Source organism: Coffea arabica, chromosome 5e, assembly GCF_036785885.1.
Source record: "Coffea arabica cultivar ET-39 chromosome 5e, Coffea Arabica ET-39 HiFi, whole genome shotgun sequence".
Taxonomy (NCBI): Eukaryota; Viridiplantae; Streptophyta; class Magnoliopsida; order Gentianales; family Rubiaceae; genus Coffea; species Coffea arabica.
The window spans coordinates 31,881,421-31,897,196 of NC_092318.1; the positions used below are offsets into that span (position 1 = coordinate 31,881,421).

The following is a 15,776-nucleotide window of genomic DNA, read 5'->3' on the forward strand; positions in this document are numbered from 1 at the left end:
CGAATAGAAATAATTAAATCTTAAGTTAATTTGTCAAATATAAGTTGAAATGTTAATGTGAATAGTAATAAATATAAATTCTAATTGAATTATATCTGTTCAAAATGTAGATATTGAAAAGTCTACTCAAAATAATTCAACCTTATAAAGATATGCTAAATGCAATCTAATTTGGGTTATTGAACACATCTAAAGTAATGCCAACTCCACAAGACAATACCAAATCCATATAGAAAGCAAAAAAGAAAACTCAAAATTCACCCATAATACCACATGTCAATAAGGGGAATTGCTACAGTAAATTTGGACCTCTACTTATCTTATAGTAAGATAAGATATTTGATAATACGTTATAGTATATTTTTAGTCCTTTAGATAAACATTCAATATTACACCTTGCAAGGGGACATTTTAGTTTTATTCCCAGAATCTACATAGCGCTTAAAACAAGTAGTACCAATGCCCATTGATTTTAGTTCGGCCTATCAAAGCCCATCTCATGTCGGGCCTAAAGAACAAGACATTAAACTCCGATATAGTCGAGCCACCCCAGTTTAGTACCACCACTACTCTTTTTCTTTCGTAATTCCCCTGGTAACCTTCTCCTTCCCTGAAGCATTCTCAGTAGCCCTTCGCGTTCTTCTTCTTCCTTATGCAAGCTATACTCGTGCTTCTCATTCACCCTCTTTTTCTACCTGCTGCTCTTTTAAGGGTCTTGAAGGAGACAAGTTTCAGCTAGAGATTTTGTATGCAGGTTAGTTTCTTATTGTTTTTGCTGTACTTTTCTTACTCTGATGATTTTATCCAATAGACTTCAAATTTATCAATGTTCTTGGGATGTTCTTGGCGGATTGTCATAGTCTTTCCATTAATCTTTTAGTAAAGTAGAAATGTTTTTTGATTTGATCCTGAGTTGAAATTGGTCGACTTAGACAATTAGGCTGCATGTTTTACTCATTTGATTCTTCCTGAATTGTCCTCAGTCACCGATTTTGGAGTCTCCGACTTGTAGGGTATCGTTATCAGAATGGCCTGCCAAGTTTCGATGATGAATTTTTGAAGCATGGTTAAAAGAGAAATTCAGTGCATTGATTATTTTGCAGAGATTTTATTTAAAGCTCAAAAGTGCAAGAATGATGGCACTTTTTGCGAACCTAGGTATGCTGGTTGAATTCATTTAATTCCTGAATGTTTTCCCGTTCTTTCTATTTCTTTAATCATGAGTTTGTTGATTTACTGGAACTCTAAGTTTGTTTCTGGTAGCTCACTGATCATAATTGGTACCGCAGGATTAATGTTTCAGTCTGCCTCAAGATGCTTTCGTGTGATTGCCTCTTACAGGAGCTTGTCATTTTCAAGTAATGGACCTTGCAATCAGGATGGTGGATCAGCTTCTTTTGGAAATGGGGTTAACCAAGAATATTTGGGAAAATCAGAGGGTATATGGCAAGAAGCGGACAGGGTGTGCCAGATCCTGGAGAGTGGATCTTGGGGGCCTTCAGTTGAAAATGCTTTATCTACGTATGATGAAAAACGTCATTCAGAACTAGTTATTGGAGTCTTAAGGAGGCTGAAAGATGTTGAACAAGCACTAAACTATTTTCGGTGGGTTGAGAAGAAAACTGACGAAGCGCATTGTCCGGAGGCATACAATAGGCTTCTCATGGTAATCGTGAAGAGTAAGAGGTTTGATCATGTGGAACAAATTTTGGAAGAGATGGGTCTTGCTGGGTATGGCCCATCCAACAGTACCTGTATTCAGCTAATAGATAGCTATGTCAAGACTCGAAAATTAAGGGGAGCATTTGATTGTATTCAGACAATGAGGAAGTTAAAGTTTCGCCCTGCATTTTCAGCTTACACTACCCTGATTGGTGCCCTATGTACTGTTAATGAACCTGATCTTATGCGGGCACTCTTTCTTCAGATGCAAGAATTAGGTTATGAAGTGAGCGTTCATTTATTTACGACTCTTATACGAGTATTTGCCAGGGAAGGTCGAGTTGATGCTGCTCTCTCGCTTTTGGAGGAGATGAAAAGCAACTCATTGGATGCAGACATTGTTCTCTATAATGTGTGTATAAACTGCTTTGGCAAGGTGGGTAAGGTGGATATGGCTTGGAAGTTTTTTCATGAGATGCAAGCTAATGGATTCGTACCTGATGAAGTTACATATACGAGTATGATTGGTGTTCTCTGCAAGGGTAACAGACTGGATGAAGCTGTGCACCTGTTTGAACAGATGGAGCAGAATAGGGCAGTACCATGCGCATATGCTTATAGCACTATGATCATGGGATATGGATCTGCTGGAAAGTTTGATGAAGCATATAGGTTACTTGAAAGGCAAAGGTTAAAGGGATCCATACCAAGTGTAATTTCATACAATTCTCTTCTAACCTGCCTTGGGAAGAAGGGAAAAGTTGATGACGCATTAAGGATCTTTGAGGAGATGAAAAAAGATGCAGCACCTAATCGCACAACTTATAATATCATCATTGACATGCTTTGCAGGGAAGGACAGTACAGAGCTGCTTTAGATGTTCGAGATGCCATGAAATCTTCAGGCTTGTTTCCCAATGTATTGACTGTGAATATAATGATTGACCGTTTGTGTAAAGCTCAGAAACTTGATGAAGCTTGTTTTATTTTTGAAGAAATGGACCACAAACTTTGTATGCCAGATACAAGGACATTTTGCTCTCTTATAGATGGCTTGGGTAGGCATGGCAGGGTAGATGATGCATACAGGTTATATGAGCAGATGTTAGATTCTGATCAGGCTCCTGATGCTGTTGTTTATACATCCTTGATTAAGAACTTTTTCAGGTCTGGAAGGAAGGAAGATGGGCACAAGATTTACAAAGAAATGGTTTCTGGAGGTGTTGGCCCTGATCTTTTGCTCCTTAACACCTATATGGATTGTGTTTTCAAAGCTGGTGAGACAGAGAAAGGCAGAGCTTTGTTTCAGGAAATTAAGAATCTGGGTTTTACTCCAGATGTGCGGAGTTATTCTATTCTGATTCATGGTCTTATAAAAGCAGGCTTTGCACGCGAAACATACGAGTTATTTTATACAATGAAGGAAAGAGGGTGTATTCTTGACACCCTTGCTTATAACACGGTAATTGATGGATTCTGTAAATCAGGAAAGGTCAATAAAGCTTATCAACTGCTGGAGGAAATGAAGGTGAAGGGTCATGAACCTACTGTTGTCACTTATGGTAGTGTTATTGATGGGCTTGCAAAGATTGACAGGCTTGATGAAGCTTACATGCTTTTTGAAGAAGCAAAATCCAAAGGTGTGGAGTTAAATGTGGTGGTTTACAGTAGCCTTGTAGATGGGTTCGGGAAGGTGGGTAGAATTGATGAAGCATATCTGATTATGGAAGAATTGATGCAAAAAGGCTTGACGCCGAACACTTATACTTGGAACTGCTTGATTGATGCTCTCGTGAAGGCTGAAGAAGTAGATGAAGCTCTTGTCTGCTTTAATTCAATGAAAAACTTGAATTGCAGTCCAGACTCAATAACTTACAGCATTCTCATAAATGGGCTTTGTAGGGTGCAAAAATTCAATAAAGCCTTTGTTTTTTGGCAGGAAATGCAGAAGCAAGGTCTAAAACCCAAACTGATTACTTATACCACTATGATATCTGGGCTTGCAAAGGCCGGAAATATACTAGAAGCTGATAAACTCTTTGAAAGGTTCAAGGCAAATGGAGGTGTACCTGATTCAGCCTGTTATAATACTATGATAGAAGGGTTAAGCATTTCAAATAGGGCATTGGAAGCTTACCAACTATTTGAAGAGACTAGGTTAAGAGGTTGCAACATATACACAAAAACATGTATTGTTCTTATGGACTCTCTGCATAAGGCTGAGTGTCTTGAGCAGGCAGCAATCGTGGGTGCTATTCTGCGGGAAACAGCAAAGGCACAGCATGCATCTAGATCATTGTAACAATGGATTGGTTGCTGTTATTAGCGACTGATCACAATCTGATGTGCAGTTTTTACGTGTTTATTTCTTTGAATAGGTGGGCTATCTGGACGCATTATTTTAATAGTTTAGGGCACAGCAATATAGGTCTAAATTGGGGATAGAATCACACAGTTAACTACATAAACTGGTTTTGAGCCTATCCTCTAACTTTCCTCTTCCTTTTGTCTTTTTCCCTCATCAATTGCAATTTCTGACTTCATTTTATGGCATTGTGTTGCTTGTTTAATTAGTCTTCTTCTAGTGTTCATTCAACTGTTTTTTTTTTTTTTGGGATCAAAAGTCAATTTTCATTACTGTAAACAAGGCTACAAAAGTGTGGAGTTAGTGGAGCAAATGCCACAAAAAGATCAAACTGCCATATTCACAGCTGGAAGGTATTAAACCATTCCTCATCTTGGTTAATGTTTAAAACATAATCTGCTAATCTATTAGCTATACTATTTCCTATTAGGAGCAAAAGAGAAGGAACAGAAGTGAATCAAAGAACTGAGCATATTGATGTCCTCGAGCATGGAAGTCAGGTTAGCATCTTGACTCCTCTTGGCTTTTAGTTGTGAACTAGTTGTTTGCTAGAGCATGTTTGATGTGAATCCTATGCCATCCTGCTTCAATAGCTTTAATTATAGATAGTTTCAGTCCTTCGGTCTCATCTTGGATGCTGTTCCCACTTTTCCTTTCATTGATTGCCCAACTAGCCTTGACGTGTTTCCTCCAGTCCATATCTACCACTCCAAACCCAAGTGATTCAAATTTGGAACTTGAGTGTGTAGCTAAGTCAATGTCAATCATATCTCTGTCCATACCTCGGGGAATCTGATCCTCACTTTGGTCTATTGATTCATTAGGGCTCCTCCTCGTTACATTCCTTCCGACATTCTCATATTCCAGCCATTCCTGCCAAGCTTTCATTATTGTATCCTGAAATCCCCTTCTAATCTCAGAGAACTGGAATCTCAACTGTTATCCAACTGCTTATAATTTCTAATAACATGTATTTGACTCTTAGATCATGGTATAGCTCATGGTACTGCACAACGTCACCAAAATAATTTGGTGACTTAGTTTGACTTTCTCACATTGCTATTCCATTCAAGATTTGGTCCACTTCATAGGGACATGAATAATTATTTTCATGTTATTGCATTTACATAATAGTGCCAAAAGAATTTGGTGAAGTAAACTGGGTGTTGCACCAGTTCTCTTTTTTAAACTTTCACTGCAGTTAAAGTTTAAAAGAAATGTTTGTTGATTGATCATGTCTCTCTACAAATGAATGTCATGGACTTAGATTTGTTAATGATTCATATCCACATTTACTCTTTTGATCCATACACTATCAGGTACTTGACAACACCTTGGCTTTCAAGTCCACATTTCCATGTGACTTTTGTGAACTTCCTCAGGAGGTCCCTTGTTTAATTACAAAAGCTGAAGATTTTAATATAGGACCATGATAGAAAATTATTTACAGTTTTCCATGGACACAATGTTGACTAATAGGTGGTTGAGGGAGTAGTCATGTTCTTTGCTCCTGAGTAATCACAGCATTCTGGGTGTATCCTCTTGTTGTCAATGGCCAAAGTACTCTTAAGAAAACATAGGTAAGCTTTCATTCTTTTCCTTCAAGTAAATCGTGTTGCTTGTTCTTGATTGCACTGTCATATTGAATTTTGCATTTCAATGGATAAATTTGAATGTGAGAAACATTTGTTTAGTGTGTCCTGAGAGGAGAGCAAGGAAAAGAATAGATGCCAACATTTGTACCTTTTTTTTTGTAATGTATACTTTGAAGAGATCTAATTAATTGCGTTTTTGTGTGTGACAGATTTTCAAAGACATTGACAGGTAATGAGAAACTTTGTGCGGTATCTACTGAAAACTTTATGCCAAGAATCACTTAAAAGACTCGATGAGTAATTATAATTTGAAAGAAGAATACTACAGTCTAGACAGTGGGGAATTGACATCTGCTCTTCAATAAAGTTTGCTCAAGTTTGACAGGAAAAGGGATGGTTGTTTCAGTATTACAAAAAATTAACAAGTAATATTGTGAAGGTTTTGCTTATAAAATTATGAAGTCATGGTAGTGAATGATTGGATGCTTGTGAAAGCCAATTAGATGTAGAGTTTTCTAAGTTGCAATAAGATTGTTTATGCTTTATCAGATACTTTGGTAAGTTTGAAGGTAAGGTCAGAAGCAGATGACTCTGTCAAATGGAGATGAGAGACTACTGAATTTATGACTGTTCAAAAGCTGTGTGGTCTTGTCAAAGCATTTATATATCAACAGCTTAGGAGGAAAGTCTTTAAAAATGTAGTATAAAGTGGGAATGGGGTTGCAAAAGGATAGTCGTCTCTCATGTGCCACTCATGCATCTTATTTTTTTTGGCATTCTTACCAAATAACGTGTTTCCAGATTTTTAGGTATTTGGTGAGAATTTACTGGGTTCTGGCCTCAAGACATCAAAATCTGTCTCTCTCTCCTCCCAAAAATCAGTCGCATCATTTTCTTCTCTTCTTCTTTAGTTCTTCTTCTTCCTAATTTCTTTTACCCCCTTGAATCTGATCTTCTTCTAACCAATCTACCTAATCAACAAACGAAGAAGTTTTTTCCTAGAGATACTTGTACCCACTCCGACTCTCTCTTGAAGAACAGAGGAAAAGCTGCTTAAGCTGAATTAGGAAGATGACTAATCCATCTCCATCATCCGATCTGAATAATTTGTAAATACAATCATGGTATTTTTTTTATCCTTTTGCTGATGTTTAATATATATATATATATATGCACACTCATATATTATATTTTTATTGATGATTTTATCTTTTCTTTTTTGGCTGTTTAACCACGGAAGAGAGAAGCTTTCGTCTTCTTCTAATCTAAGATGTGGAATGATCTGATTTTTTTTTTTTTTGCCTTTTAAACTGATTTCGCCTTCCTTTTGTTCTTTTTTTTGTGGTTTTTCTTAGAATTTATTGTTGAAAAATATGTATTCAGCTATTGGTTATTTAATTTTTTCTAATTTAGGGTGGAGAAATCATGTAAAGGTAAACATTTTGTACCATAATTTCTTATTATTTTCTTGTTGTATGTTTTACCCGTAGTTTTTTTTTCCCAGATTTTTCCTTGACTTTAAGCACTCAAGCCATTATTGATACATGTCAGAAGGTTTCTTCTCGCGTGAGTTTTATATCTTACTCTGAAACTAAAAAAAAATGGTGATAAAAAAGAAGTGATAGCTTAACATCCCAAACAAGGTTTTTATTTAAGCAAAAATAATGAAAGGTGCAAATGTGGATTTGAGATTTTTTTGTCCCTTATAGTTTTGTTATTAGTTTGAAATTCCAGTGTTGTAAGTTCAAGTTTGAAGATTTCGTCTTGGATGACTAATTTTACTTGATGGGTTTTGTTTATATTTGAAGGATTTCTGGTGAAAAGATCATATTGGCCCTTGTGCAATACAGCACAATATTACTTCATTCCATGAGTTTGTTCCCGACTTGTTTGTAGGATTTAGAGTTTGCACCCTTTTTAGTATGGTAAATGTTTAATGCATTTTAAGGTGGTTTTACTCCCTAGCTGTATTTTGCATAGTTAAACAAATATATTCCAAAATAGGTTGGAATTATGAGGAGTCAACTCAATAACTGCATCGTTGATCTTCTTTAATTTGTTCCAATTTGAATTTGCTAAAGGAATAGTGAAAGCTAATAGGATTGTTTAAATGTACACCTTGTTTCTGGCAAAGGAAAGATAAATGAAGAAACTGTTTTATGCTTTTTTCCTTAACCGTCTCTTCAGTTTAGTTTAACAGGTTTTCTTTGGTTGTATGTAATGTTACTTGCTTACTTTATCTTGTATTTAGTGTTTTATTTCTTTTCTGTTGCTCTTGTTTTTGCCTCAACACAGAGAACTGGCAAGGAAGGTATGATACTTGAAGCTGATAAGATGACTTTGAGTTTGATTGTAATATAAAGTGGAATATGGTTGTCCTCTTGGGTGTCGCTCATGTGACTTCATAGGTACTTGTGTTCCAATTTGACATTACATTTTCTTTTGCTAGGCAGTGGTTGTTCTTATGTATACTTGAAGCTGATAAAATGACTTTTGAGTTTGATTGTAGTATAAGTGGAATGAGCTGCTAGAGAATGGTTGGGTTCTTGGGTGTCGCTCATGTGACTTCATAGGCACTTATGTTCCAATTTGACATTACATTTTCTTTTGCTAGATAGTGGTTGTACTTATGCATATCTTTATCTTTAAAGTATGTTTGATAAAACTGAAAACTGAAATCTAAAGTTTGAATCTATTACGTTATTGAAATTTTAGGTACTAAATCTGATATATTTGAGTGTGTATCACAATAAGTGATAAATGAATAGCCTATCACTTATTTTTGGGAGCAAGTTTTGCCTAGAAAATTCAGTATCACTTAAATAATTCAAATGTTTTAATTTTGATTATCAAACGCATCTGAACATATTAAGATTTGAATTCCATTAAGTGTGAGTGCTGAATTGAGTTATCAAACAAGGCCTTAGAGTCTTTTATCATTTAAATAAGTATTTCCCATTGAAAAAGAAAATAGCAAGTATGGTTTGGGTTCTTATTGGTTTGCATGTTTGAGTTTATGACCAGGATGTACAAATGAGATTGAGAGGTAGATGGTACTTGCAGTGTAATCTACTGCACAAATTAGACTTGAAGTTGTAGCTGGATAGAGATCAATTGAGAAATTTTACAATTCAAATTATACAGCAAGAGGTATATCTACACTTACTTTTGTTTTATGCCTCAGTGGGCTTGATTTTTTTTTATAGGATGGGAGATTCTATTTAAAAGACTCCATAATTTATCAGATTTTGTCTGTTCTTTCCCTTCTTTTTTTTTTGGCCTTCTAACAAAAAAAATGTAAATTTGAAGGCACTTAATCAGGTTGTACATTTTCCCATAAACTTATGACTTTGAGTGTGCTGATTTTCTTTTCTTTTATCTTTTCCTGTTATTTATTTAACATGTAATTGATGTTTAGACACAAAACGAGGGGAAAGGAAGGGAAAAACCTGATATAACTCACCATACATGTCCATATTCTAAGATAACAGGGGCTTTAATTGCCAAATTTGCTACAGAAAAGGTCTTCGTTCTAATTCAGCTTGCTGGAGCATAGAGAAGTTTCTTACCGTTGTTTGCTTTTCTTGCCAAGATGGTGGTCAAATTTCATTGTATTAATTTTCTTAAAGAGCATCAGTAGCATCAAAGACAACAGACATCTGTTATGTAGAGAACTGTTTTGCTCTAGATGACTGTAATTTGTTTTTGCAGAAATTAATGCTAATTATGAATGTCAGTTGTGTTAAAAGCTGGTGCTGGAGTTTAAAAAATTAATCAATTTGTTAAGTTCCAAGGATTGAAGATAAGTAGGTGAGAATTTATCATGTTGTTAAGCAGTACCTATTGAAATTTATACTTCTAAATTAGATCAGCTACCGTTGTACTTGTACACATCATTAGTTTTTGAATTTTTTTTATTCGTTATTCTATTTTGCAGCAGCAGACATGATCATAATAAGGGAATTTGTGATATATAAGCTTTGGAAAGAACACAGAACAGAAGGATGAACCCCACCTATTATGTTTTGGATAAATTTTTAATCCATTATTCTAAATATTAACTCTGAAATTGATCTCTTTAGACAAATTTAATGCCTGTTAATTTTATTTAGCTATTCTATTTTCTAGTTTGCTATCTTTTTAGTTGCATCTCTGTTCCTTAATTAACTTTAGATAAAATCGAATCCATTAGGAATGCTCGGGTCCATGGTGGTCAGATTAAGGATCCTTTGCAACAGGTGCTTTTTGGAATTAATTTACCTGAAGAATTAAGCTAGTGGGGCTGGTGAAGCATCACTGCAGCAAATCTTAGCAAATTGTTGCAGATTTGATGGCATGCTCCAGGTTTAGCCATGCTGAAACTGAACTTTAATGGAGCTGTATTTTATGAAGGATAGGAACAATATACAGTTAGTTCTGACAAGGGAATTACAACAAAGCCTCCTTGCCCAGACAACTAATTCCAAGCAAGCTAAAGCTTCCGCATGGACTGGAGAATCCACTAAAATCTTCTTGGATAACTTATGAATTACCTGTTCGCAGGGATTGAAGATTACAAAACCAATGCCACCGCTGCCCAGACGGACTATCAAAAAAACTATCTGTTCGGTCTAGTCCCAGGAAATTGACCAATGAGAATAATAGAGTTCTCGGCAATTCAATAATGACAATAACAGAAGAATAAAAAGAGAGTACAAAAGAGAGAATACAAAATTTAGGAAATAATTTTTAAACTCAAAAGGTACCTAAAACTGAAAATACAAAAGAGCCTAATTAGCATTAAATGTTGAATGGCTCCAAGCTCATGACTTGTTCTTTTGGTTTGATACCTAACCAACTCCTCTCTAATTGGGCTGTGGGTCCTTTAAAACTCTCTTGAATTGGTGTATACGGTACTTGGACCGGTACCTTTAGCACAATTAAATTTATTTAAATCTACTATATTTATAATCATCAAGAGGAGATATTTCTTTATAAAATTTTTGATGTGGGATAAAAAGACAAATTCAACAAATCACCCATCTTGGCGTGTATCTAATATCGACAAATAGCAAACAAATGGCAAACAAGCTTCACCTTCTCCATAAAAAGTCCCAACGGATCTCAACGAACTACCAAAATCCTAATAGACCCTAACGAGCCACCAACGAACCAGGATGCAAAAGACTCAATGGATCTCAACGGGTCAAAACTCACAAAAGGTTCAACATATCTTAACGGACTAAAAGACAAACATATTAATCTTGCTCCATCTTCTTCACAAAATTCTCAATGAGTTCCAACAGACCAAAGAGCTCTTCTTCAAAACCAAACTGAAGTCCCACAAAAAATTCTTTGTCTTCATTCTCTGTAGCGGTGCCCTAAATGATCCCACAATTCCCAAAAATGATCTACATATTCCCTTAAATAATAATGGTGATTGTATTTCTGATGAAAAATTTGATGCAAACCCAATACCTATTAGATATTTTTGATAATGGAATAGAATTTGACGATTTTGATTGGCACTATCCATCTCTTTAAAATGTTGTGATTCGATGTTATTTCTTATTAAAGAATTCGCATATTAATTAAAATAATTAAATGAAAGAATTACATATTATTAAGAAAGGTGGGTTTATGTCACTTTGTATAATTATAATCCAGTTACCTGCCATGATTGATATAAGACCTTAAGAGATGCTGAACATGAAAATATTTAATAACTAATAAATATGCAGAACTAAATAAAGCTTTACTAATCATTATAGAGAAACTCATTTAAATCCACCATGAATTCTTATGAAAGAATAACATATTTCCAAGAATGTCAAAATTTTATTAGTAAAGATCTAGCAGCTAATGCTAAAATAAATAAGGTAAGACAACTTACTGTTAAATATTCCTTTGAAGAAATAATATTAGAAGCATTAAATATATTATTAGATATTGAAAAGGTAAGACAACTTACTGTTAAATATTCCTCTGAAGAAATAAATTAGAAGCATTAAATATATTATTAGATATTGAAAAAAGAAACTTAGAAAAGATTGTTTCAAATCGAAATTTACATTTAGTAAGAACGCACACATGAATTTGGGTAACTACAAAATAATAGAACTTGAAAATTTAAAAATAGAGAAAGACCTATTTGTAATACAAAAACAATGTTATACATATATAAGATTTAAAGAAAGGAATTCAAAAAAATTAAAGAAAAACTAGAGAAAATAAATTCAGAAAAAAATTACTGAAAAAAAATATGACCGCTATAGAATACCTAACAAAGCATATTACTAAAATAAAATGAGTGAGTCTGAAAATAACTTTATTTATCTCTCAGATTCTGAAATAGAAAATATAGGTAATAAACTTAATAATTTGACGATAAATATAAAATTGTATATGAAACTAGAAATAAACCCAAATATAACTGATATACCTTCATCCAGTAGACCTGCCTCTTCATATGCTAGGCGTGAACTTGGTTTAGAAAAGTCTTTCATTTCATCATTAATGAATATAGCAAAACAAAAAGACTATTTAGACAAGGGATAATTGCAGAAACCTCCCCTGAGATTTCTGACATTTGCACTGACCTCCCCTCTAGGTTTAGAAATTGCATTCACCTCCCCTGAACAGTAACAATTTGTTGCAGAAACCTCCCTGACAGCTTGATGTCCCATTAAAAAATTATTTGTAGAAGTGAGATAAAACATTTCTTCCAATTTTGCCCTCATCTTGCTTGACAATTATTATTTGCTTGACAATTGCTTAACTAATTATCTAATTAGTTAATAGTTAAGCTAATTAACTATTAACTAATTAACTATTAACTAATTATCTAATTAATTAATTAACTAATTAACTAATTTCTATTTATCTAATTTACTAATTAACTAATTATCTAATTAACTAAAGCTGTTGTCTGTCTGAAACTAACAAACTATTTGCATGTTAAACTAATTAACTGCTTAACTAATTAACTAATTAACTAACTAACTGATTAACAGACTATTTGCATGTTAAACTATATGCAGTATGCATTACTTATTTAAAGTATCGGCTCTTTATGGGTATTTTATTTTCAAACATTTAATTTATGATAAAAACATCAATGTTTGTAAGTAAAATTCAAAAAGTGTTACAAAAAATATCAATATTCTTACTTTCAAATATTTAATATATGGCCCTATGCCCCTCCCTTTTTTCAAATATTTAATATTCTTACTTTCAAAAAGTATTACAGTAATATTCTTACAAAAAGGGAGGGGCATAGGGCCATATATTAAATATTTGAAAGTAAGAATATTGATATTTTTTGTAACACTTTTTGAATTTTACTTACAAATATTGATATTTTTATCATAAATTAAATGTTTGAAAGTAAAATCCCCATAAAGAGCCGATACTTTAAATAGGTAATGCGTACTGCATATAGTTTAACATGCAAATAGTCTGTTAATCAGTTAATTAGTTAATTAGTTAATTAGTTTAACATGCAAATAGTTTGTTAGTTTCAGACAAACAACAGTTTTAGTTAATTAGTTAATTAGATAATTAGTAAATTAGATAAATAGAAATTAGCTAATTAGTTAATTAATTAATTAGATAATTAGTTAGTTAATTAGTTAAGCAGTTAATTAGTTAATTAGTTTAACATGCAAATAATTTATTAGTTTCGGATAGACAACAGCTTTAGTTAATTAGATAAACAAAAATTAGTTAATTAATTAATTAGATAATTAGTTAGTTAGTTAGTTAAGCAGTTAATTAGTTTAACATGCAAATAGTTTGTTAGTTTCGGACAGACAACAGCTTTAGTTAATTAGATAATTATTTAATTAGTTAATTAGATAAATAGAAATTAGTTAATTAATTAATTAGTTAATTAGTTAATAGTTAATTAGATAATTAGTTAATAGTTAATTAGTCTAACTATGCAGAAATAGTTTGATTAGTTAATAACTATTAACAATTAGATAATTAGTTATTAGTTTAACTATGAAGAAATAGTTTGCTTCGTTAATTAGTTAATTAGATAATTAATTAATTAGATAATTAGTTAATTAGATAAAATAGAAATTAGTTAATTAGATAATTAGTTAATTAGTTAATTAGTTAATTAATTTAACTATGCAGAAATAGTTTGATTAGTTTAATTTGTTTAACAAATTAAACGTTGGTTTTGATGAAAGTACTCAAACCTTTCATCTAGTAAAGTCAAATCCAATAGGGGTACTCTAGTAATTTCACACACTTTTACCTTTTAAATTAGTTCCAACTTTTTCTAGGGGAGGTTAATGCAATTTCAAAATTGATAGGGGAGGTCAGTGCAAATGTCAGAAATCTCAGGGGAGGTTTCTACAATTATCCCTTTAGACAATGAAGGTTATACACTTAGATAGGATCACACCTGAAGTTATATTTCCTTTTGGAACATTTTAGATTTAAACTGTGTAAAAAATATAGAAGAAGTGATAGATAAATGTAAAATTGGATTAAGATTAGCTATTTCTATAAATAAATTATCATATGAAGAGTCAAAAGGATTTTTAGAAAGATCCCCAGTAAATCGCATCGCGTGATATTGGAAGACATTATCAGAAGAGATTAAGTAATAATATATGGAAAAGAACAAGATACAAGTCTTTGTGTCAACGGGTCGAGATTTTTGGAGACAGTGGCGGACTTTGTCTTGAATGGGCACTGGAACATTCCAATGCTTCTTCAGTGGCTTCCGGAAAGTATTGTCCCTATGATTCTACAGATAACCCCTCCTGATGTTTACTCTAAGCAGCCCGATAGGATGGTGTGGGATTTGGATATCTCTGGCTCTTTTTCCATTTCTTCTGTGTATAATTTGGTTCGCAAGGTCTCCAATATTTCCATATTTTCATCTAATATCTGGCTAACAGCTTTGCCAGCAAAAATCTCATTTTTTATGATGAGGATGTCGTCTGGTCGACTGTCGGTGATGGAGGTGTTGCAGCGGTGGGGTGTGTGCGGGCCATCACGCTGTACTTGCTGTGAAAATCCAGGGGTGGATTCAATTGATCATATATTTTGTGCTGGTGATGTCCCGCGGCAGGTTTGGGAGTCATTTCAAGTCGAGATTGGGGACTTTGCCACTCCATCAATGGTAAAACATGCAGTCATTCAATGGTGGTTGCGGCCGGCTAAGAACAAGTGGCTTAGATTGGTCTATCAGGTGTTGCCATCGCTGATTTGCTGGCACCTTTGGAAAGCTAGAAATGTGGCGGTGTGGGAAGGGAAGGTGCTATCGGCCATGCAGGTACATGGCTTTGTTCTTTCGGATCTCTGTGATATTCTCTAGGTGCATTTCAAGGACATGGGAGTGGGGCGATACTCGTGGCCAAGATTTTACACTTCGTTAGTAGGTTGGAAGACGCCGACTAAGGTCACTTTAGTTAGGTGGATCCCTCCGATCTCGACATTATTGAAACTGAACACCAATGGTTATTCTCAGGGTAATCCGGAAAGGAGTGGAGGTGGGGGGGTGTTGAGGAATAGTGCGGGAATATTCTTGTTAGGTTCCGTGGGTTATTGGGGTGAGACATCGAGTTTACATTCAGAATTGAAAGCTTTGTTATTCGGAGTTAAGCTGTGTGTTACGAGAGGTTTCTGTTGCTTGCACTTGGAATCGGACTCTTTACTTCTGGTCCAAATGGTTAAGGGGGTTAGTAGGTTCCCATAGGGATTGCAACGAGAGCTGGATGAATTGTTTGCTTTTCGGCATTCTTTTCATTCCGTCACTCATTGTTACTGTCGCGCCCCATTTTTTGATAAAATGAATAAATGATTTAAAAATGTATTTTTTAATTACTCAATTTGTGATTGAAAAATGAATTGTGATTTAAAAGAAAAATGGGTCTAAATGGGGGTTTGAGAATGCGACGATTTGACCCAAAATTATAGTTTAAAAAGGGTTTTTAAAACTAAATACGGAGTCGCCACTTGGTAATGAGTTAAGGTGTACCAAGTCACCTAAAAAATGTATTTTTTAAAAAAAAAATAGGAAAAAGTAGTGAGAAACCCTTTTTAAACGACTCCTAGTCTACGTAAACCAAAGAAAAAGGTTCGGGAGTCACATTTGACAAAGGGGAAGGCAAGGATAAAATCCAAGGCACCCCTTTGACCTAGCCAAGGCTAGT

At 34.1% G+C, this 15,776-nt stretch overlaps 2 protein-coding genes across 2 annotated transcripts; both read left to right on the forward strand.

The window, feature by feature from the left end:
• The first annotated feature begins 517 nt into the window (after nt 1–517).
• LOC113688063 (uncharacterized) lies at nt 518–4,210 on the forward strand. The gene is made up of 3 exons (XM_027205693.2): nt 518–754; nt 1,013–1,158; nt 1,290–4,210. The coding sequence occupies exons 2-3, from the start codon at nt 1,134–1,136 to the stop codon at nt 3,962–3,964; spliced, it is 2,700 nt and encodes an 899-aa protein (XP_027061494.1). The 5' UTR covers nt 518–754; nt 1,013–1,133; the 3' UTR covers nt 3,965–4,210.
• Nucleotides 4,211–14,323: 10,113 nt separating this feature from the next.
• Nucleotides 14,324–14,938, forward strand: LOC140006951 (uncharacterized). Its single transcript, XM_072049626.1, has one exon. The coding sequence runs from the start codon at nt 14,324–14,326 to the stop codon at nt 14,936–14,938; it is 615 nt and encodes a 204-aa protein (XP_071905727.1).
• Nucleotides 14,939–15,776: the final 838 nt, after the last annotated feature.